Genomic DNA, 25,763 nt, shown 5'->3' with positions numbered 1-25,763 from the left:
TCAGCTTTGGCACGGTCGTCTCCACAAACTCCACAAACTGAACCATGTAGGGCACGACAGCCCTGTCTTTTCCAAGTACTACGAAGAGGGCTTGAATGGAACAAGTCTCTCTCCTCTTGTCACCTGGTTCCGTTAAGACATAAACCTTTGGTCCCAGTTCATCAAGTCGTCTAAAGAGGGGTACCGGCAATCGGTATCCTGAATAACGAAATGTACACAGAAAAGTCCACGCAGGATCATTAGAGAGTCTGCTTCATCTTGAGCACTGTTGGGGGTCGTTTGTCAATACAGCTTCACTTGTAACAGTGACAACTGGATAATTGCGACTTGTCTGCAAGATAGAGGGCATGAGAGTGTTTTGTTGGCTTGCTTGAGAGTATTTTCTATTGATCCATTATTGGTGCGGACTCATCCCACTCTTAACTCAATACCGACCAAGTGGCCCCTTTACCGGTAGCCTTCCCCATATATGTTTTTTGGCAATAGTTTATAAGGTAAAGGAGACGATTGTACTTGGCATACGACGTGTTTCGCATCTTAATGTTGCTTTTGTCTTTGCATCTTTGACAATGACCTTGAGATAGTCATACAGGTTTATTTATGGTTTGTTTGCGTAACGCCACACTCGTTAACACTCAAATCTGTGATTAATGTGAAAAACATAATATACTTTTTTCGGTCACTGCTTTAAGACTTACATTTTACATAACATACAGGTTGTCCAGCGATCATCTATTTCTCACCTGAGATACAAAATACAGTATTTTCTGAAACAAATATTTTTAAAATACAAATCCCAACCCCTACCATCTCAAGATGATCAGTCACTACATAATGTTGTTTCTTGTATCCACATGGTACACCGACAAATCTGCACCACCCACACAGGACACCGACAAATCTCCATCACCCACACAGGACACCGACAAATCAGCACCACCCACACAGGACACCGACAAATCTGCACCACCCACACAGGACACCGACAAATCTCCATCACCCACACAGGACACCGACAAATCTGCATCACCCACACAGGACACCGACAAATCTGCACCAACCACACAGGACACCGACAAATCTGCATCACCCACACAGGACATCGCCAAGACTGCATCACCCACACAGAACATCAACAAATCAACATCACCCACACAGGACACCGACAAATCTGCATCACCCACACAGGACACCGACAAATCTGCATCACCCACACAGGACACCGACAAATCTGCATCACCCACACAGAACATCAACAAATCAACATCACCCACACAGGACACCGACAAATCTGCATCACCCACACAGGACACCGACAAATCTGCATCATCCACACAGGACATCGCCAAGACTGCATCACCCACACAGAACATCAACAAATCAAGATCACCCACACAGGACACTGACAAATCTGCATCACCCACACAGGACACCGACAAATATGCACCACCCACACAGGACACCGACAAATCCTCATCACCCACACAGAACATCAACAAATCAACATCACCCACACAGGACACCGACAAATCTGCACCACCCACACAGGACACCGACAACTCTGCATCACCCATACAGGACACCGACAAATCTGCATCACCCAAACAGAACATCAACAAATCAACATCACTCACACAGGACACCGACAAATCTGCATCACCCACACAGGACATCAACAAATCTCCACCACCCACACAGGACACCGACAAATCTGCACCACCCACACATAATGTCCAAAAATCTCCTGTGCTCCAAGACAAAGCCTCATCAACCTTGCAGAACGAGAAACCTGCGGGAAACGTAGGTCCTTTCAAACGTAAGGGACTGAGAAACGAGGGGAAAAACAGAATGACGAAGATTTTCAGGAAGACAAAGATCGCAAAAGCGGGTAGGTTCATAAACAGGATACACTACAATGTATACACATAAAAAAAAGTTAAGCACCTCCCAGACATTTTCTGTATAGTAAACAAGAATCACGAACATGACAAAATTGACAGAGTGGAGTTGGATAAAGCATTATGTTTGTAAAGAGCAACCATCTGAGAACAAACAAAACAAAATGAAATTTTAATTGAGATATGGTTGCCCAAACACCGGTACTGTTTTTACCACAACATAACACCAACTATAAGTATAGCACTGCTAATTTGGAACAACGATAAATTATTGCACATAATGAATAAAAATGTCTATTAACGTACATTAATGATATTCACGTGTCAAAAAGTTTAATAACGGGTGGGGCCACCGCGTGCCCGGATGACAGCCTCAACCCTTCTCCTCATCCCTCCAGTCAGACGACGGATCATCTCAAAGGGAAATAGCGCCCATTCATGATGCAAAGCTGCTGCCAATTCATCCAGATTGTGTGGAGGAGGATCTATTGCCTGCACTCTACACCCAAGAATGTCCCAAATGTGCTTTATGGGGTTAATACCTGGATTCATTGCAGGCCAAGGTAGAGTTGCAATGGCGTTGTTTGCCAAATATACAGTCACAACTCTTGAACGGTGGGGTCTAGCGTTATCGTCAATGAACAGGGGTCTTGATGCCAGAGGGTGGTTGTCAAAATGGGGAACAACAACTGGTTCCAGAACTTCCCGGATGTAACGTTCACCATTGAGATTGCCCCGTTTTGTCACAAGGTCTTACTTGCAATCGTGGGATACGCACCCTCATATCATCACGGCGCCACCACCAAACGGAGCAGTTGGTTTAATGTTCTTGGGGGTGTATGCTGTACCTTGGTGCCTCCACACTCTTGTTCGTCCATCATTCACATGCAGATGAAACCTGCTTTCATCTGACCAATGGATACGTCTCCATGTTCTGAGGTTCCACCCTTGGTGTGCCAAACACGCAGTCTTCGACGACGTTGTACCAGTAGGGGGCGTTTGACGACTCTTCCGGCACTCATTCCAGCAGCTATTAAACGATTCCGCAATGTTTGACAAGACAGACGTCTATTGGGTAACAAATTACGCCTCAGGTAGCTGCTCGTCGCACATGGATTTCTTCGCACTAATCGCAGTAATATCCTGTTTTCACATCTTGACGTCACAGGAGGGTGTCCTGTACGTGGCATGTCCTTAACTGAATTGGTTTGTGCGTGTTGTCGCACTAAACGGCTGATCAGTGAGTAATGGTAACCCAATTGACGTCCAATCACCATGCATACCAAATATGGTCCATCTTAGTACTTCACATAAACTCCTTTGCCGTTTTCATACTTGACGACTACACAAATCAGTTTACACCATTTTCAGTACCAGGATTTGATGCTTTTGCTGAGTGCTAGGGAGGCATGACGCACGTGCACGCACGGGAAATTGGGACGTCACCATCACGCATTAACGGTCAAATTATTCGGACTAAACAACATTAATATCATAATTAGTATTGCCATCAAAATTAAGCATTATGGTAGTGTATTATCCTACATAATACTCGGGGGTGATTAACTTTTTTTATGTGTATATATATCGGAATGTTATGACACTGACTCATTCGGCACCTCCCTCTCTCTCGCAAGACGACTCGCCCACATGTACAGATCGAACAACACGACAAACAAGTCAGAATGCGCGTTTGACTACGCACTTTGGTCGAGGAATCACCCCTTAATACTTTATTAGTTATATTTGGTGTCCAAATATACCAACACGACAGTCACAATTGCATTTTCACAATGAACAACGCCATCGGCAAAAATCGTCCCCTTTTCCTAAACGCAAAGAAGACTCAGCCATGAATGTTGGAAATGGATTAACAGTAAACAGGTGATCTATCGCCACAGGTAATCACACACAACCACCAGATTACCTGTAATCTGTGGTATTTCCGTCTGACAAGGCGTTCCTAGCTGTCGACAGTAAGCTAGAATGTTTACATCACGTGACGGTCATGTGCTAACGAGTTCGATCAAAAATAGTTCCGGCTTACATTGGCTACGAGACACCTCAGAGGTCTATTTTCAGCAAAAATGGCCGATTGGTCTTACAACTAACAATGGCGGATGTTGTTAACAAATTGACTAGGTTGTCCGCTGTGCACGATTGCGCGAAGACCATAACTGTGATGACAATGGTACGAGTCGTCATTGTGCCTGCTCCGGGACAACACGACTGGTCACGAATGACCCAACCGTTTTTTGTAATATTGAAATTCTGTGTTCCAGCAGAGGTATTCGTCCGGATCATATACAAGGTTGTGACAGAGACTGCGAAATCGATTGAGAGTGGCACTGACTGTTACGTGTATCTGAGGGTGCACGGTGACAACAACGACCTTGAAGAACTGTACCTAAATAAAAAAGGATTTGAAATGCAACCAGGACAGATCGATAGCTTTAACGTAAGTTGATGTTGATGTGTTGGTTAGCGGAGTTGTAATCCACGTGTATGTCGCCATACAGCATCCGCATCCGTATTGAAAGACGCCGTCACAGAGCTGGAACATTTTCAATTGCTCATGATGGCAATCACTGGATTGTCTGGTCCAGACTAATCTACTTCCAGACTGCTATCACATGAGTGCTGCGTTAAACAACAAACAAACAAACAAACTGTAAATAAACTGATCGCGTGAAGAGGCTTGATGGACCAAACTTGATTATTTACAGACGCCGTCACAGAGCTGGAATATTTCCTGAGTGCGGCTGTAAACAACAATACACACTAAAACATGTTCATATTGGAGTCTATGTGTTAGCCTTGGCACAACGACACCCCTATATTAGTCTATAATTATGATGATATCTATTTCCAGTTCACCAGGACCAAAGACATAGGACATATTACAAAAATGGAGCTTTTCATTAAGAAGTATGGAATAGCGCCGGCCTGGTTTTGTGTTAGGGTGAGTAGAAATGATGTTATTCATATTTTCTGTTCACTCGTGTTCATACGTTTAGATCCTGCTTCGAATCCTAACATCCTCAAACCAGTTGTGATTCCCACAGTGGTATTGTTAAAAAATTGCAGCGCTCAACCCCTGGTTGCCACAGTGGTATTGTTAAAATATCGCAGCATTAAACCCTGGTTGCCACAGTGGTATTGTTGAAATATTGCAGCGTTAAACCCTGGTTGCCACAGTGGTGTTGTTGAAATATTGCAGTGTTAAACCCTGGTTGCCACAGTGGTGTTGTGGAAATATTGCAGTGTTAAAGCCTGGTTGCCACAGTGGTATTGTAGAAATACTGCAGCGTTAACCCCCTGGTTGCCACAGTGGTGTTGTTGAAATATTGCAGCGTTAACTCCCTGGTTGCCACAGTGGTATTGTTGAAATATTGCAGCGTTAACCCCCTGGTTGCCACAGTGGTATTGTTGAAATATTGCAGTGTTAACCCCCTGGTTGCCACAGTGGTATTGTTGAAATATTGCAGCGTTAACTCCCTGGTTGCCACAGTGGTATTGTTGAAATATTCTAGCATTAACCCCCTTGTTGCCACAGTGGTATTGTTGAAATATTGCAGTGTTAACCCCCTGGTTGCCACAGTGGTATTGTTGAAATATTGCAGCGTTAACTCCCTGGTTGCCACAGTGGTATTGTTGAAATATTCTAGCATTAACCCCCTTGTTGCCACAGTGGTATTGTTGAAATATTGCAGCGTTAACCCCCTCGTTGCCACGGTGGTATTGTTGAAATATTGCAGCGTTAAACCCTGGTTGTCACAGTGACAGGCACATTCCTCCTCTTCAACCCAGACTATGTAGACAAAATACATCAGTTGGTTTTTTTTCTTAGGTGTCCTCCATCATTTCGTTTAAAAAAATCAGAAAGTTTGCAGACACGAAAGTGGAAGTTATTTTTTCCATGTTGAATAGTGTTTACAAAATCACGTTTCACGTATTTATCACGCGCATATCACATCACATATATTTCACACTCAGCTGCGATCCATGCATCCCTGAATCTTTAAACATGAAAAAACTAAATGGCTTTAATTTGTCCTTAAAGTAAATGGAGAAATGAAGAAAGTCCTAAACGTTGCGTGCATGTTTGGTAGTTTCATTGAGGTGACGTTCGGGTGAATGAATCATTCTTTCTTGCAGTTAACACACTGACAGAAATAGTAGAGTTCACTAACTTAGTCAATGAATTTCACTGTCCACACATACACTAACATGTTAGTAAATGTTACTAAACTTTTACTAAATAGACTCGTAGGTTGTCTATCGTAGACTGTAAAATTGACTAACCACTGCAGTGCCGTACCCAGAGTTGTAGACGACACATTCAAAATCGATCACAAATAATGTAGCAAAAGTAGAGAGCTTACACGTAACTGTAGGTAATGGAAATCAACATTACCAATGGCTCAGAGCGATTACACATTCACTCCATCCACTGAAGTCGAACAAAACCAAGAATGACCCCTACCCACGTGCACGGAGGAATTGCAATATTTTGCATGTATTGGGCTGCGAGGTTTTTGTTTCAGGGCAGTTTTATCTCTGGCAGTCATTTTTCAAAGGTTTGACGACCGTCCATAACAATTTATATTTCATGGTTCCCCACTTGGAGCCTCGTGAAGATTCCGGGGTAGAATAGGTCTTCTGCAACCCATGCGTGCCGTAAAAGGCGACTATGCTTGTCGTACGAGGCGATTAAAGGTATCGGGTGGTCAGGCTCGCTGACTTGGTTGATGCATGTCATCGTATCCCAATTGCTCGGATCGATGCTGATGATATTAATCACTGAATTGTCTGGTCCAGACTCGATTATTTACAGACCACCGTCACAAAGCTGGAATATTGCTGATTGTGGCCTTAAACAAATAAACAAACAAACTTGTCTTGGAGAGTCTGTATAGTCGAATAAGGGGACTGTTATGAATGATATTCTTGTCGGAGTATTTGAGTCTGGAGCGCGAAGTAAGTAATACGTTCCAGGTGTATGAGAAACGTCTTGCAACAAGTCGAGTGAACTACTAATATCGCTTGTTTCAATTTCATAACATTGTCATTTGGTTGGATACCACTTGTAGCGCTGGGTCATTCGAACCAGACTCACAGCGAAGCTTTGGTGTCGAACAAATGGTGGGGGCACGGGAGGCCCAGTCGTCTAAGGCGCCGCGATTCGCTGTGCAGAGTTGCGTCCCTTGGGTACGCCAGAAACCTATCATTGTGGGTTCGAATCCCGGTTCGCCCCAATTATGTTTCTAGGTTTGTCAGCACCATACCCGTGCTCGTGGGTTTCACCGAAGTGGTAAACGTCTTAGACCTACATCACTTCGGGCTTTCCTCCCACATTAAGCTGACACGCCGTGATATAACTGGAATACTGTTAAAAGCGGCGTTAAAACCCAACTCACTCACTCACTCACTTGAACAAATGGTCTACAGGATGATGCGTTTATGATCATTCGTAGCTTTGTTCACATTTCAGATAGCACTAGAACGGCGGCGTCAATATACCAGACACACACAAGTTGAGGTGTATCACTCTTCATTAAACCGATGGTTCATGTCTGTAATGGTTGAAAACCGTTTTCTAATTTTTCCTCTTTTTTGTAAAAAAGAACAAATTTCATATTTCATATTGTTGATTTTATTTATTTATTGTCCCAAAAGATTTTTGATAATAAAAACTCCAGTTTCCACCCTTACCGAAATACGCTGGAATTTCGTGACTTGATTGTAGAGACACCAGTGTTACGAGTTATGTCCCTTCTAATGACCAATCTCTCATATGGCCTCAGACCACAATTAATTTCCTTCTTTGCTATCTACAGTGACATGACAGCCCACCATAATTATTATCAGTCGTAGGCTGTTCTCCTGTTGCATGCTGACCAACCTGCATGGGAGCAAAATTAGTGAACATTTAAAGTCAAAACTGAGTGACAAACAGAGGGGGGACTACAAAAAGGGTCAACTTGACCCTGTGCCATGTTTTAGTAAACAAGCTGACCATTTATATTCAAAGAAATGAACATGTGCAGTAATACTGTAGCTAATGACTAGCTTATGACTGACTTTGTGTAAAAAATTGAGTTGAAATAGGTAACAGTTGCTGTACAGCTATGTTTTTTGTATATGCAATGCTACAATCAGCTGTCACTGTGATGAACATCAGTTAATGAATAAAATCTTAATCATTTACTTTGCTTGTTGTTGTCTCTTTTCACAGCTTCAAAGCCAAAAGGCAATCTGCATATGGCGCATGGCCTTTGCATGCACCCCTGTTCACACAGGCTACTCTGTCTGCATTTACACTATGCGGCTCAGCAGACAGATGTTCGACATAGGTGCATTTGGAATTATGGCACAAATGGCTGATGTCCAAATCACCTATGTCGAAATCTTCCCTATGCACAATGTAGCTAAGTCTATGGGCATTTACGGTGCGCCACTTGTTGGATATGGGGCAATAGTACCTCAAAATCCCATATCCACTGGGCTTACATGCCCTAGACCAGATTTGACATGGGCCGTTTTGACAGGTGCCATGTTGGTCACTTTTGGCTGAATGCCGAGCAAATATCTCTCTGTATTTCTTGAAAAAGGCTTCGATGTTGGCCATATTAATATTGTCCAAGTGCAAACGAGGCACGACAGGTGTAGTGATACATGATTCTACCATATTGGAACTCATATGACTTATTATGATGCTGGCATTCACTCATTTCAACAACATGCATAAAATCGCACGTTCGAAAAAGTACACAAAATCATTAAAAAAAAAAATAAAATATTTCAACCTGAAAACACATGTACAAAGATTTCAACACTTACTGTGAATATATGTGCAAAGTTTCAAGTCAATTTCTTGCATAATGATAGAGATATAGTGAATCAAACATATGCACTAGCCTCACCATATCAGGCCTCAGACCACAATTTATTTCCTTCTTTGCTATCTACAGTGACATGACAGCCCACCATAATTATTATCAGTCGTAGGCTGTTCTCCTGTTGCATGCTTACCAACCTGCCGCTTGTCACTTAAAACGCCAAGTTTCGGCCAGCATCCACCTCCTTGCTTTCGCAGTAACCACTGTCAACAATGCTCACCGGAAGTTTCGAGCCGAAACACACACAACGGCCTTCAACTTGGGGTCAAATCATGGGAAGCTGGAATCAATACCTTCACAGATTGGGGCTAACAAAAAAATGACAGCAAACTACAATGTCTTATCTTTCATTTAAGCTATCACAAAGTCACTCCAAAAAAATTGCCACAGGCTGAACAGCCCATTTAAACAGGGTACTATATTCTCCTATTTTCCTTCCGGTTCATGGTAAAACTTAGGGGGGGTAATTGTGGTCTGAGGCCATATCACTTACACTTGCTTCAAACAAAATGGCGGAGCCCAGTTAAGACGATCTGATTTTTAAAAATAAAATGGGTCTTAACTGACGAAGTGCATCAAATAATTTACTCACCTTGATTAAAAACATGAAAAGATTTGGACGCCCAGTTGACGGTACATATGCTTTGCAAATCCTGCAGTCGAACGAAATCTGCACGCTGAAATCCATGTTGTTTACGAACCGTATGTCTAATTCGTTTCGAGATTTTGATTGTACTATACAAAGACTCGTTAGTCCAGCCAAAATGTAACTCCGGAATTCCAGCCTAGTTCGGCAAGTGGAATCTGGACTTTTACTATCAGTTACCTCCCTTGCCCCGGGATGCTGAATGGTATCACTGGACATTATCAAATGTCAGGGAGATCGCCACAGCAGCCCTGCTACATCCAGATCCGTCGTATTCGAAACAAAACAGTCGCTGCAACACGTCGCCTTCTGCACATTAATGACCTGCCGGAATCCAAGCCAGATGGCCCCACGTTGGCGTTGATTTTTACATCAACATGATCGACTTTAGGGGCTGCAGTGGTGGCGATTACATCATCAGCGGCTTCTTCAACGTTATCGTAGCATTTGGTTTAGTGACGAAGATCATATACCTGAACACCATCTTGAAAATTAAATGATACCTATTGGACTCAGAGTGCATTTTAAAATTCTTAATTTCATGTTGCGTTTGATCTTTGGTTTCATCAAAACAGCCGGGCAAATGATAGCATACGCCTAAAAATTGGATTGGCCAAAAAATACAAAGTTTGTAGGTTGAAACAGCTGATACATTGCAAACAAGTCCGAAACTACCGCTCAATATATATATATATATGTATATTGACCGGCAGTTTATCTCGTAGCATCCAATGGACTAGCAAATACCTAAAACTTGTTGTTGATCTGACCAAAAGGGTGTGTTCATATTCCTCGATAAAAGAAACGTTTTTGTCACATGTCAAGTTTGGCGGTTTAAATGAGATCACTAGCAATTATTGCTTCCGCTCGACAACGTCAACAGAATAAAAAAAGGTATGTTCTCCCATCTCATGTCCTGTATACCATATTTAAGAAATGTCATGTTTGATAGTCAGGAAAATCGGTCGTAATTGATGAGGTATAAGGTAACCTGAGTGAGTAAGTGAGTTTGTTTTAACGCCGCTTTTAACAGTATTCCAGTTATATCATTGCGTGTCAGCTTAATGTGGGTGGAAAGCCCGAAGTGATGCAGGTCTCAGACGTTTACCACTTCGGTGAAACCCACGAGCACGGGTATGGTGCTGACAAACCTAGAAACATAATCGTGGCGAACCGGGATTCAAACCAATGATAGGTTTCTGGCGTGCCCAAGGGACGCAACTCTGAACAGCGAATTGCGGCGCCTTAGACGACTGGGCCACCCGTGCCCCCGAAAGTAACCTGAGAGGAACTTATGTGACACGAAAAGAGAACTTAGACCTTCCATAAACAGACAGGTTTAGTGACAGGAACTGATGTGACACGAGAAGAGAACTTAGACCTTCAATATACAGACAGGTTTAGTGTCAGGAACTGATGTGACACGAGTAGAGAACTTAGACCTTCCATATACAGACAGGTTTAGTGGCAGGATGATGTGACACGAGAAGAGAACTTAGACCTTCAATATACAGACAGGTTTAGTGTCAGGAACTGATGTGACACGAGAAGAGAACTTAGACCTTCAATATACAGACAGGTTTAGTGGCAGTAACTGATGTGACACGAGAAGAGAACTTAGACCTTCAATATACAGACAGGTTTAGTGGCAGTAACTGATGTGACACGAGTAGAGAACTTAGACCTTCAATATACAGACAGGTTTAGTGTCAGGAACTGATGTGACACGAGAAGAGAACTTAGACCTTCAATATACAGACAGGTTTAGTGGCAGGAACTGATGTGACACGAGTAGAGAACTTAGATCTTCCATATACAGACAGGTTTAGTGTCAGGAACTGATGTGACACGAGAAGAGAACCTAGACCTTCCATATACCGACAGGTTTAGTGTCAGGAACTGATGTGACACGAGAAGAGAACTTAGACCTTCAATATACAGACAGGTTTAGTGTCAGGAACTGATGTGACACGAGAAGAGAACCAAGACCTTCAATATACAGACAGGTCTAGTGGCAGGAACTGATGTGACACGAGAAGAGAACTTAGACCTTCAATATACAGACAGGTCTAGTGGCAGGAAATGACGTGACACGAGAAGAGAACTTAGACCTTCCATTTACCGACAGGTTTAGTGGCAGGAACTGATGTGACACGAGAAGAGAACTTAGACCTTCCATATACCGACAGGTTTAGTGTCAGGAACTGATGTGACACGAGAAGAGAACTTAGACCTTCAATATACAGACAGGTTTAGTGTCAGGAACTGATGTGACACGAGAAGAGAACTTAGACCTTCCATATACAGACAGGTTTAGTGTCAGGAACTGATGTGACACGAGAAGAGAACTTAGACCTTCAATATACCGACAGGTTTAGTGTCAGGAACTGATGTGACACGAGAAGAGAACTTAGACCTTCTATATACAGACAGGTTTAGTGTCAGGAACTGATGTGACACGAGAAGAGAACTTAGACCTTCAATATACAGACAGGTTTAGTGTCAGGAACTGATGTGACACGAGAAGAGAACTTAGACCTTCAATATACAGACAGGTCTAGTGGCAGGAAATGATGTGACACGAGAAGAGAACTTAGACCTTCGATATACAGACAGGTTTAGTGTCAGGAACTGATGTGATGTAGTTAATCTTTTGCAGATAATTCCCTCTTCTAAATAAGCAAACTATTTGTTTTGATCTCCGTTGTCTTCACATCTCATCTTCACACAGAGAATCATTCACTTTCTTAAAATAGCAAACAAATACGATCGATGTTAATGATAATATCCGTTTCTTTAATCTGTAATAGTGAGTGAGTGAGTTAAGATTTAACGTCACATCGGCAATTTTTCAGCTATACCGTGACGAGATAAAGTTAAACATTGACATCAAACATATTTAGTGTGCATAAAACCTGTCTCCGAAGAACAGTATAATAACTAGACTATCACAGGTTTGAGGTAAAACTAGTTTTAGAAAACGTGAAAGAGTAAACTATCAGTAAACAACACATTATAAAAAAGGGCTACAGAATGCCAGCAACGAATAATTTAGGGACCGTGGGGACTTACGATACTTTCTCCAGCAGGATTGACACCATCCCTGTCAGCTGCTGGCTATGGTATGCCATTTTAGCCATCAATTAAAAGAACAAATATTTTGCAATTAAAACCAAGGAAGGAATAACATACTTTGAAAGACATGGAGTGACAATACCCTCTCAGGGGGACAATAAGTTTACACTTCTTCAAACCCCGTCAAAGGCACAGCCATAAACAATCTCAGTTAATAATAATACACTACCAACTAATAAGAAACACATATTTACATCAAAATATATCAATAAGTTCTTTTTCTGTTAAAACACCAATAATTTAATGAGAGCTAATATTGGTAAAAAGGTCCTTTAGTGATGAAACTTTGAGAATTGATCCCTTGTGATGGAAAAATCAACACAGTCAAGCAGGACATGCTTGACCGTAATTTTATCATCACAAGGGATAAAGAATGGAGGATCCTCACCTTTTAATAAACATGGAGGATCCTCACCTTTTAATAAATCTTCGTGGTTTTATTTGCTGTGGCCAATACGACATCATCGTTAAATGACCTCTTCCAATCCCAAGATTGACAACCCAAGTAGGTGTAACCGATATTTGATTTGATTTTATGTAACCTATTGATGCCTACTTTGTTGTTCCACTTCTTTTGCATGAGATCTCGGATGTAACATCTAATCACTGTATGGGATAAGAAGTGGTGTCACAGATTTGCTTTTACAGCAGCAGCAGCCATTGTATTTCCTTTTATGCCCTCATGACTGGGCAACCAACAAAAGACGACGTCATTAGCCACTTTAGCAACTAAGAGTGTCACGTGTGTTTATTCTGGTATATACACATCATATATATCCTGCAACTGAGAGTCTCCTCTCGTCTGTTTATTCTGGAAAATACATCCTGCAACTGAGTGTGTTACGTCTGTTTATCATCGTATATACGCATCATATACACCCTGCAACTGAGTGTTACGTCTGTTTATTATGGTATATACGCATCATATACACCCTGCAACTGAGTGTTACGTCTGTTTATCATGGTATATACGCATCATATACACCCTGCAACTGAGTGTTAAGTCTGTTTATCATAGTATAGACGCATCATATACACCCTGCAACTGAGTGTTACGTCTGTTTATCATGGTATAGACGCATCATATACACCCTGCACCTGAGTGTAACGTCTGTTTATAATGGTATATACGCATCATATACACCCTGCAACTGAGTGTTACGTCTGTTTATCATGGTATATACGCATCATATACACCCTGCAACTGAGTGTTACGTCTGTTTATCATGGTATAGACGCATCATATACACACTGCAACTGAGTGTTACGTCTGTTTATCATAGTATATACGCATCATATACACCCTGCAACTTACTGTTGTACGTCTGTTTATTCGGGAATATGTTTTAACCAGATTTATTTTGCAATGAAATGGATCAGCAAATAAGCCATTAGCTCATCTTTATGTCATCAATAATTTGTCATTCAATTGTCAACATTGTCCAGTTCGAAAATATCTTCCCTGTTTTGCAACAGATCCATCGACAGCGACGCTTGCAATGGTGCCATACCTTACAGCCTTGGAATTTGAGAAACTGGACACGAGTGTGTGGTTAGCGATAAATAGCGATTTCTTCTTTTTCGTCGTCGAAAATGAGCGTGTTGCCCCACATTGTGTACGTGAATTTGATAATTTCGGTCGCGGTAGTGTAATGGTGTGGGAGCCATATCCTACACCACAAGATCTGACATGTTGTGGTTAATGAGAATTTGACAGCAAATCGCTACATGAATCAAATTCTTCAATCTCACCTTCTTCCAATCATTGACCGCCAGAGGGAGCTGTTTCAACAGAACAACGCTCCACCGCACACAGCTCGTGTCACGGTAGACTACCTTCATAATGCCAGGATCAACGGCTTGCCCTTGTCGTCAAGATCTCCAGATCTCAACCCAATCGAACACCTCTAGGATGAACTCGATCGACGTGTACGTCAACGTTATTAACAATTACATCTACTAACATGATGTCAAATCCTTTATCACAAGTACATTTACAGAATCACTTAAATATATCGAGAAAACGAGATACATAAGTATCAAGTTTATCTCTAAATTAGACACTTCGAGTATTGATTCCCCTTTATCAGTCACACACTGAATCTACGTCTGTTATTTAGAAATGTTCAAGGTACGTGAACTCCTAACCGATCTATTGAAATGAATACATTTAAATTCACAACAAATTATTAATGGTTGTATGTTAGAGAACAGACTATTCGAGGAAAGAACATTTGCGATGACGTGTGACACCCAGTACACAAACGTCATCCTGTAGGGGTACAGCAATAGAACATCTGAACAAGTTATGTCCATAGGGCCGTTGCGTTTCATCCAGTAGGCGTTGAATGTCATTGCTGCGTGTTTGTCTCTGTGATGATGGTATTTAGCAACATCATATGTCTGTTCTATCAGCTTCTGGTGTTCTGTGTTCTCACAGTAGGCGCAGGTATGTACGATGGTATTCTGGTGCATTTTGGAAGGAATGTTAGTCCAGGAAAGATTGATGACGGGGGCAGAGTTGAAATTGCCCACCCGTCCTCAAGACTTCACTGTTTCGCTATGTGCGCCCGTGATCCCAACTGTTCCAAGTGCGTCCGTTACGACATTGATGGAACGGTTGAAGCAGCTTTCAAGAAGGTGTTGAGAAGTTCGCAGCCTCATGCCGACGAGTATGTTCTTAAATGTGGTAAGTTAAACATCCATGATAAATACAATAAGTTTTCATCACCATTTCATCGCTTCAGTCAGATCCTGTGCCTACATATGTCTAATTTTCAAGATCAGTTCATCACATCCAATGGGGTCTGATGAAGATTGTACCTTTTTATATCGTTTTTTAATTATAATTTTATTTCTTTTTGGCGTATATAAACATTAAGTTTACATAATATAGTTTATATTCAATCTTAAGTACATACACGTTACAAAGTATATCTATGGATACTAACACAAACAATTATTCCAGTGTTCGGATGGCAAGACATCTTTGTTGAAATTGTGCAAGTTCGTGGGTTTACGTGAAAAGATGGTGACAGAGTTGCCAAAATTCCATGAACTGTGTGTATTTACATTGTGAATATAATATATATCTGTTCATGTAATATGAGTTGAGAATTTGGTAGGGAGTGGAAAATGTTGGATTTGAATATGTTTTCCTTTGTTATAATATGATTTAAACCATCATTTCATTTTTCTTGATAGCCTAATAAAATTGTCCGTTTTGAAACTTCTATGTCTATTCCAGGTCTGTCTTTAATCCATTTTGCAAGGTTGTTACAGGCATGTTTTACAATTTCACAATTAAAGAACATGTGCATTCAGGTGTTTTTCTACTTTACAAAAATTGCAAAGACATGCTTCTTTACATTCCATTGTGTACAACGACCCGTTTGTTGGTATAAGTCTATGAATAATACTGCATTGGAACCATTCTTATTTTGAGGACAGGTTATTTCTCTGGGCCTACGATTAATCATTTGACAATCTTTTCCCGTCATGTTAACCCCCTGGATGCCATTTGGACATATATGTCCCTACACAAACGCAGTTGCTGTGCCAGAGGGACATATATGTCCTTCTGAAACATCATGTTAAAAGAATTAAAGTAAAATATTTTTGGATTACCCCAAGCCCATAGCAATTGCAACATCGCAAAAAGTAGTAAATTTCCAACACATCTGTGTCATATTCACAACTCTACTGTCAATAAATAATGCATATGGAATTCCCCTTGTTTACACTTTTGTTCAAATGTTCCGCCATTGAAGTATTTTTTCATTTCGACAAATTGCACCGACTGATTGAAAATCCACATGCGAAGGAATGTTTGAAACCTTCATAACTATTTTGGTTAAAAGTTTGAAATGATAAAATATCTACGCATGTATGTAATAATTAGCTAATGAAACCCACTAAATGCCCAGTTTATCGATGGTGAATGGAGTGTATATTTTTGCTTCACAGTATTTGTTCAAGGCCTCGTTCATCACATTGAGTATCAAAGCGTATTCCAAAACATTCATACAGCAATATATACCTACTGACATCTGTAAAAAAACAGTCTGTGTGAAAATGTGCCACTTCTCATATTCATCCGTATACTAAGAAATTCCATTAATGCTTCCTAAACCTCAAATTCTGCAAAAACACAGGAAAGTTAGCGAAACTTCTTCGCCGAAATTGTAAACAAAATGGCGACCGAAGTTGAAGGTCGCTTAGCGGTACTTTTCATGAGAGAAAAAAAGTCGAAATCATGTCTCCCAGAAAAATCGCAAACGCACATGATAAAGTTTGACACACCCTTTTGGGTCTGTGTTGTTCATGTTTTGTGACTGATCATATGTAAGTCACGTATTCGTATGTTTAAAGAGGCGTGCCAATTTATTAAAAGACGTTGAAAAGTAGGTTGGTAACAACGGCATATAGACTTTATGCAGTGTCCAATATATGTATAGTTTATTGGTTATATAAATATACTGAAATAAATTAAAAACTTCACAATCCTAAAATTTTAACATTTTGACCAGTTATCATTGTGGGCCCTTATTGTGTATTTAAACAGTAATGGCCACGTATTGTATAACACCCGTTTTTGTGTAGCTGAATCGATCAAAATCATGTGCACAGCACTATAGAGGCGAAAGAGGTTTTTCACGTGCAACTGGTCACGTGGCCATAATACCGCACGTGTTTTCAACCATACTTGTTAGCAGTCATTAACAAAAAAAGAAAAACACAAGAAAACAAAAGTCTTTACGGCCATTTGTCATGCCATTCCTTTCAAATGTGCAACGTGAACGTGACATCGGCATGTTGCAGACGGGAACGTCCGTAGCTGAAGTCGCAAGGACGATGGGTTGTAGTCGACGGACTGTTTATGATTTACAGACGCGTCTACAGCAAAGGGGTACCACCGCTGATCGCTCTCGGCCAGGTCGACCACGTGTGACATCACATGCAGGGGATCGTCAGATTGTCTTACGTCACCTCCGTACCCGATTTTTGACGGCTACATCAACCAGAATGAACTGTTGAATGGGGAGACTGAGTGCGCAAACTGTTCGAAACCGTCTGAGAACTGCTCACCTTCAAGCACGACGGCCATACTGCGGGCCGATTCTGACTCAATTACACAGACGTCAACGTCAATTGTGGGCACAGCGACACTTACGATGGATTCAGAGGAATTGGAATCAAGTCGTCTTCAGTGATGAATCCCGATTTCATCTTCGATTTGCTGATGGTAGGGCGAGGGTGTGGAGGCGCCGTCATGTTGTGTACAGGAAGTTGACAGATTTCGAGGCGGAAGTGTCATGGTGTGGGGTGCTTTCTGTGGCAATGCACGTTCCAGGCTTCTTGTCATCCGTGGCAACCTCAACGCTGCTGCTTACCGCGACCAGGTACTGGCACCAGAACTTCTGCCTTTTATGGCAGCACATGGACCCGGTTTGATCTTCCAACACGACAATGCCAGACCCCACACAGCAATTTTGACAAGGAATTTCCTTCAGAATGCGGGAATCAACGTCATGGACTGACCGTCAAGGTCTCCCGACCTCAAGCCCATTGAACACGTCTGAGATGCTCTTGGCAGAAGTCTGCGCACTCTCCAGAACCAACCACAGAATTTGCAAGATCTTGGCACCATTTTTCAGCAACAATGGCGTCGTCTTCCCAATCATGTGTTCACAAGCATCACAAGGTCCATGCGGAGGCGTTGTGTGGCAGTTGTCAACGCACATGGTGGCCATACACGCTACTGAACGTGTGTGCCATCAGATTCTCGTGCTTGTGACTTATGATTTAAACTGTTGATGTTATTACCGAATACCGTAGGTGCTTGGAACAAACTATGGTTACCACCGTTAATTAAAATCCTTCTTTGGACATAAATGATTAAAACTTACCTATCTGATACATTTGTCCGTTGTGTATCATGTATGAGATTACTTTAAAAAATGTGAAGTTTTTAATTTGACTCAGTATATATAAACACGAACTATGTGATGTTGAATTATGAACGTGTAAAGGTCAGCTAACATTACTTGAATACCGGTTCCCGCTTAAGCTATTCATTACCTCGGTCTAAACGAGTTCGTTAGCTAGCTCTTTGACAGTAGAATTCATTACTAAATTATTAAATTAATAATCTATCATTTAATTCCAGTATGTAAATTTGGTATTCATACGGTTTGTTATTGTTAAATATCTTATTATTATTGCAAGACTCATTTTTTTTATTTCACGAATACAAATGAAGCTGTTACGGTTATCGACAATTCGGTTTCAATTATCCACCATATCGGAGTTGGCAAGAGCGGCAAATTTCGGATTGTTCGTCTGGAACGAAATACCGTGACCCGCGACCTTTGACATGCCACGTCACAGAGGTTACAGGTGCCCGAGTAAAACAACACAAAGTTCGATGTTGTAATCACCAACAGTGTTAAGTATGACATCCATTGTAAATAATTATACATTATATGCTTTAATCTTTATCTTCATGCTTTGTTTATCGAATCAGCGCGATGAACACAAATGAAATATAAAAAACGTTCGCTTCCCGCCGACAGCATGAATATTCATAGGGATAAAAATAGCCCCATGTGACAGACGACAACATTGCGATCGAAGTTGCCCATCAAGCATCAATCATGTCATCGGTGGGTGTTGGAGACGACGATGATTTTGGGGGGGGGGGTGTCGGACTTCGAGTCGGACATATCAGTCGATTCTCTCGAGTCCGACTCCGAGTCCGACTCCCAGGAAGAGATAAGCGGTAAGTAACATTAATTCATTTTCAGTAAATTGAGTATGTGTACTGTCAGTGTCAACATGGTCAAAGCAATGGCGGGAATATGAATTTGTTATGTTTTTGCAATTTTCGTAATTGTAGGCTAGATCTACTCTCGACAGTTGTGATGTTTCAAATGTTTAAATATCTACCATACCATGATAGTCATAGTAGAAACAGCCAACTTCCTTGTTTAGTATTTCATGAAATATGAATCTTAGAAATGATTTGAAAGAAAGGCTCTCATGGTAGTGAAGTTTTAACATGTCTACATGTGGCCTACACGTATGTTTGCTAAGTGCAGTAATATTAATGGAAAAATGTCTTTGTTCAAAATTAAAATTATCTTGAAGGACACACTAGTTCACACTTTTGACCTGAAGCCATATTTTTAAAGGAGTATAATGTGTCAGTCCTCAGAAATCTAAATCTAAAAGGTCTAACTTATTTTGAAATATAAAAAATGAAAATGTTTCGTTCATTTTAAATGTTAAATGTTATAGATATATCATTAAGGATGTAAATCAACATTTATTATAACTTACTAAGGAGAAAGGGTAGTGGCATTGCACCAAGTGACTGTTGTCCTTGCGCCAAATGGGTTGGGGGGGCAGCGCATTGAACAAATGTTCCCTCACCGGGCAGGTAGCCCGGAGCTATGGCCGTTTTTGTATGAAAATGTACCTTCATTGTAAAGCTTTTGATTTTAGTTCTAACCTCGGAAATGTTGGCGTCATGATTACACAATTGTTTCCCTGTGACTGCTCAATGAAGCCCTTCATTTTTCATTAATAAATTCATGTGGAGCACATATAATTATCCTTATCTTATCTTTATATAGTAGTAATGAAGATCGAGAAGAAGTCTTTCAACATGTTCAATCTATTCCCAACTAAAAAGGTCACAGGTTATACATATTAATTACAAGCAAAATATTAGTCTTGATGAAAATAAAGTTGCCACATGATTATTGATACTGTCTTGTAAAATATGCACAAGATCTACAGGGTCTGAAATAGTTCCTTCAAAAAACTAAATATATGTCTATAGGTCTATAAGTATATATATATAATATATTCATATTTTAATTAAATTTAAGATTGATACCAAACATAAAATACATTGGAGAAATGACAAACTGACATGAAACAATTTGCAAAATGTGTGTATCCAAGGGAGGTATTATAGGACATAAAGAAATGATCTCCCCTTGATCAATAATATAACATGAGTCAGCAGTTGCTGAGTTCCAATTATGATAAGAAACATCCATGAAAATTTGCAAATGCAGAGATAGAAACTAACATTTTAGTCCACTAGTTTATATGTTAAAATGATAACGTATAGTAAAACGCTATAAAATTGGCAAATTTCTACTAGTCCTTATGACACCTTAACTATTAGACTGTTTTGCAAGGACAATAGGACTAGTGCCACTTTCTATTGCTCTACTGCACAAAAATATATAATCAGGACAATGACATGGACATTAATACCAGCTCACTTATCCGGATACAAATTTCAAAATCTTCCCATTGTTTTTTACAGTACAATGGAATTTTACCCTGTCTTGTAAAGTATTATAGTTCAAACCCTTCATTTTGGTTTCGGTGTTAAGCATCACATAAAAAAATACTAAAGAGGCAAACATAAAAAAAGTTAAACATGTCCTCACAATTGTGATTGCAATAATTTATCTGCAATCTCTGAATTCTTATGCTTTAATTTTCAACCATGTCATAAAACAATATTATTTGAAAGGTTTTAAATTTCTGGATATTTGAATGTTGATAATACAGTTATACTATGTCTAGGATATGGTCTGTGAAGTGGAATGATTAATACATGCTTTTTCCAAGCTCCTATGTTATTTGAATTCAGGGACACACTACACATATCTATCTTTTAAGAAGGAATCCTTTCCCTTAGCACTTTTATATGTGATTGAAAGGAAATTATTAATAAGAAGCATTATTTCAAATTTCAGATCACGAGGAAAATAACACTGATGAGAGTGAAGAAGAGGCAGGGGCCAAACCGATTGTCCGTGGCCCCTGGCTGCCCGTGCTGGACACGGACAGCTTTGACCTCGGCAACATCAATTGAGGAGATCAATTTTGATTATACTTTGAACATTTCATGACAAAAATCACATATACATCCAACTGACTGTAAGAAATGTTAGCTAATACAGTTCCTTTTGGGTTTGTGATCAGTGGTTCCATGTCTTTAATACTGCTTGATGGTCACTCAGTGGCTGATGATGTAAGCAGGGACGGAAATGGAAATCGGGAACATATGATCAGATCGCAACGTTAGAATCTTTGATGAATCAATGCGTTTATCATCTACAAATTACGACAGATTTCAGACCATCACTGGAGCACTCAGCTGTGCTTACAGAATTATGTTCAACTAAACTTACTATCTCGTTTGCTGTCAAAGATGTTATAATAAATCCAAAATCCCAAACACCGCTGAACACGGTCGACGACATTTTGAAATATTCAAACTAAAGCTGTCGACAACACAAAAGGCATTTTCGTATTGTTTCTGCTTCATGTGAAGTTTTTAATTATTCTGTGTTTGTATAATCGTTATATGCTAAAAATGAAAATAAAACAACGTTATTTAGGATTCATAAAGATACGAGAATAACTCGTTCATTTGTCTGTATGCAAATTTCGTTGACGTGCAAATGGACATGTCCGCCATCGCCCGGTAGGAGTATTTTCAGTGAACTGATTTATAATTACATGAGCCGTGAGGAATACCTTTTGGTGCCAGGTAAGTACAAATATGCCATTCATAAGGGCATGTTCTTTCCAGATTACCTAGTACGATTTTCATACTAAAAAATGAATAATGGCCGAAAAGAATAATGATTTATTGCAATGAAGAAAACACAACACCGCGTATAAGTTTTATTTTGAAATGCGGTTTCGTTCTCTTCTTTCTAAAAGTACGTTATTTTAAATTTCATAGTTAAAGTTACACATTACAATTTATATGAGCATGTAAGTACTAAACCACAGATTTTAGGGATAAGATTTCATTCCTCACTTATAAATAGTTTTTTCATTAATATGCATTTTCCGACATGATATGCAAACGATAACGTTATAATTTCACTAATTTACGGACAAAAGGGCGTCACACATATTTGAACAAATTCGTAATCGACGATACCGCGGACGATTTTCCACGGAGATGTTTCATTTTCAACACGGTAATCGGGAAACAAACAGGCTTTCGCATAATGTTTTTGGTTTTTACATTAGTGGAGATTTACAACCTGACAAGACGCACAAAGTAACCAGTGCGCAATGTCAACAAAACAGCCGTCATGGACATTTAAAAAAAAAATGCATAATCAATACGTTTGTCGAGCTATAAACTACTGGTAATCACGTTAATGCTTTACAAGATCTACATCGGCAGTTAGGGAAATGGTTGTACTGTTATAGTGTGAAATTTGAAAATTGTGGGTTTTACCGTTGTTACGTTACGTCGTTTTTAGACGAAGGTGTGCAGTTTCCAGAACGTCACTCGCAAATAAACTCGGCACAGCGATAGCACACAGGCTATTTTTAGGTGGCAGCCAGAGGGTTAAAAGGGCAATATCTATTTCCCATCTTTGCATGTATTTTGGGGATATCATATTGTTTGGTACCTTATTTAATATTTTTAAATATTTCATAAAATATTCTACACAGCCCCGCCGCCACTCTCCAAATGTGGTTTTAAGAGCAGATGTGACTTAGAGGTGATTGAAATATTCTTACACTTGAGATTTTATTTTATTGCTTGAAAAAGACTAGAATATTCAAGAAAATGTATTTTACAGTCGTATATCTGTTTTAGGTCTAAGAGATCTAGAAGATGTTCACTCTCTTCTATGAAATCGTTTATAAGATTAATACCTTTCCCCGAGTAATGTTCCCTCTTCTAATATTCGTATTAGGCAATAAAGGTTTGGATAATATATCTTTTTCTTCATAGAATTTTTTTTTTCTTTTAAGCTATAATGCAAACAGAACATCTTTCCAGAATACATTGGTATCATTTATAATCTTTTCATGATCAGAAATATAGAATTGGTACTTTTGCAGAAAATCAATTTGTGTTGGACTTGTATTATTAATCTTAAGAGTGGTAAGTTTAGAGTGTGGATGTGAATGGAAGAAACGTTTAGTCCAAGATATCTTTTGAGCAGTGATTGTAATTTTAATATCAGGCACTCTTTTACCACCCTCTTCATAAGGGTTTATCATAATATTTCTTCTGACTTTAATTTGTCTGGTTTATTTTTCCATATAAAACGAAAGTAAGGTGTTTCGAGTTGTATACTTCTTTCACTTGTATTAGGTAGGTTTCAGAAAATGGTGGATTAATTTTGGTAAAATGTTTTAGTGCTGTAATTCTACATAATGGGATCAGGTCACGTGTTAACCAAGAGTGCTTGATGGTTTTTATAATTTTAAGTTTGTCTGCCAAATTGTGAGTAAAAATAATACCGAGTAGAGTAAAACCTTTTTTGGACCAATTCAAATTCCAACTTTTGAACAGTTTTATCACAGAAGCGTTGTAAGCTTTCATTTTGCTTGTGTTATTTTTTAAGCCCGAAAAAGATGCATAAGATTGAAGAGTTGTCATTGTGTTTTGGAGACTATCTTCAGTTCCATTTAATATGAGAGATGCATCGTCTGCGAATTGAAAAATGAGATATTCTATCTCATCAATACTTATTCTGTATGTTTTTTTATTAGTGCGTAGCACCATTGCCAAAATGTAAGCCCATAACAAGAATATATTAAAAATAAAGGTTCACCTTGTCTACATCCTCTTGTTACTTTAAAGAAAATCTGAAGCAAAACCGTTAACAAAAACAGTAGATTAAATAACGTGATAGAAGGTTGTTATCCATTGCTTATCTGAAGGTCAAAATTAACAAAAGCCAAAACTTCGTAAATGAAATCCCAATCTACTGAATCGAAAGCCTTTTCAAAGTCTTCGTAATTTCAATGCATTCAGTAAAGTCCATGATATCGTAAATTAATCAAGACGTAGTGCATTCTCCAATGTATCGTTATGACAGAAAACCTCTTTGATCCTCGTTTAATTATTGTTGGCTGTTTTCTAATTCTATTTGCCATTGTAACATATGCTAGCTTACAGGAAACATTTAATAGTGAAATTGGTCTCCATTTTTAAGTGCTGCTTTGGTTTGTCTTTTTTTAGGGACGCATGTTATTAGACCCTGCTTTTGACAAACTGATAATTCTCCTCTTTTGAAACCTAGGTTCAATGATCGTATGCAATATTTATGCAAACCTAGACAGATAAATTTGTAGAATTCTACAGTAAATCCATCAGGACCCGAACCTTTTTCATTTTTCATAATTTTTAAAGACTTTAAAACTTCCTTCCATTGTAACGCATTGCTAAGGCCTAATTGTTGTGATGTGCTTAGTTGTGGAATATTAAGGTCTTTAAACTTGTCATTTAGGTTTATGTTTTGCATGTCTGTTTCGTGTACAAATGTTGGTAATAACTCTGAGTTTCGTTGATGATATCTTTCGTTTCAGTAATGGTATGTCTATTCTTTGTTTTTAGCTCAGCTATAGCCTTGTTCAGAGAATTTCTTTTTTTCTGAGAATAAGATAAATTTCGTTGGATTTTAGCCCCCATTCCCCCCGAGATCGCGTGATTATTCCTTCTGTTTTTATATAAATCATTTCTTCCATTTCGATGTTTTCCTCCTTATGTTTCAACAATATTTCATTTTTCTATATCATTTGAGGTACCTACATTAATTTGAAATTCTTCAATATGTTTTTGTATATAAGTCCTTTTTGTATAGTTTGACCTCTTACCATCAACAGTAGTCTATATTAAATATGGCATTGCTTTGTTCATCGACACCTTTTTCATTATGGTCTATTGTTTTATTCATTATTTCTTTAGGTCCTGCAGCCAATATATACTTTCGCATTTTGAAAAACATTTTTGAGATTGTCAACCATTAATAATCTTACATAATTGTGTCTTGCCATGTGAACTTCTGAGAGTATGTTGTGTACACGGTATATTCTGTAACAAGAAAGGGATGAAAAGACAAGGTAGTAAGAAACAGATAGGAAGCAAAACATACATTTACTCACAGGTTAATATGGTCTGCCATGATGTGGAGTCGGTGTTGCCAAGAGTCTGACATTTCTTCACATGATATAATTTTGGACACATGGAAACAGGCGACGTAGTTGATTTCCTATAGTTAAGTGGAGGTTTGCTGAGAGTGGGGTGTTCAGTTGGTTGGCTGGTTGGTTTGTTGTTTAACGCCGCACTCAGCAATATTCTAGCTATATGACGACGGTCTGTAAATA

General features: G+C 39.5%; 1 protein-coding gene across 1 annotated transcript; it reads left to right on the top strand.

Annotated features, from left to right (window-relative positions):
* Positions 1-834: 834 nt before the first annotated feature.
* LOC125379221 (putative uncharacterized protein DDB_G0290521) lies at positions 835-4,792 on the top strand. The gene is made up of 3 exons (XM_048395460.1): positions 835-1,888; positions 4,181-4,301; positions 4,771-4,792. The coding sequence occupies exons 1-3, from the start codon at positions 835-837 to the stop codon at positions 4,790-4,792; spliced, it is 1,197 nt and encodes a 398-aa protein (XP_048251417.1).
* The last annotated feature ends 20,971 nt before the right edge of the window (positions 4,793-25,763 follow it).

The sequence above is a fragment of the Haliotis rufescens genome, unplaced genomic scaffold, assembly GCF_023055435.1.
Source record: "Haliotis rufescens isolate VD_foot unplaced genomic scaffold, xgHalRufe1.0.p SCAF_14, whole genome shotgun sequence".
NCBI classification, from domain to species: domain Eukaryota; kingdom Metazoa; phylum Mollusca; class Gastropoda; order Lepetellida; family Haliotidae; genus Haliotis; species Haliotis rufescens.
Note: the sequence above shows the minus strand (reverse complement) of the source record. Positions and strands in the feature narration are given on the sequence as shown.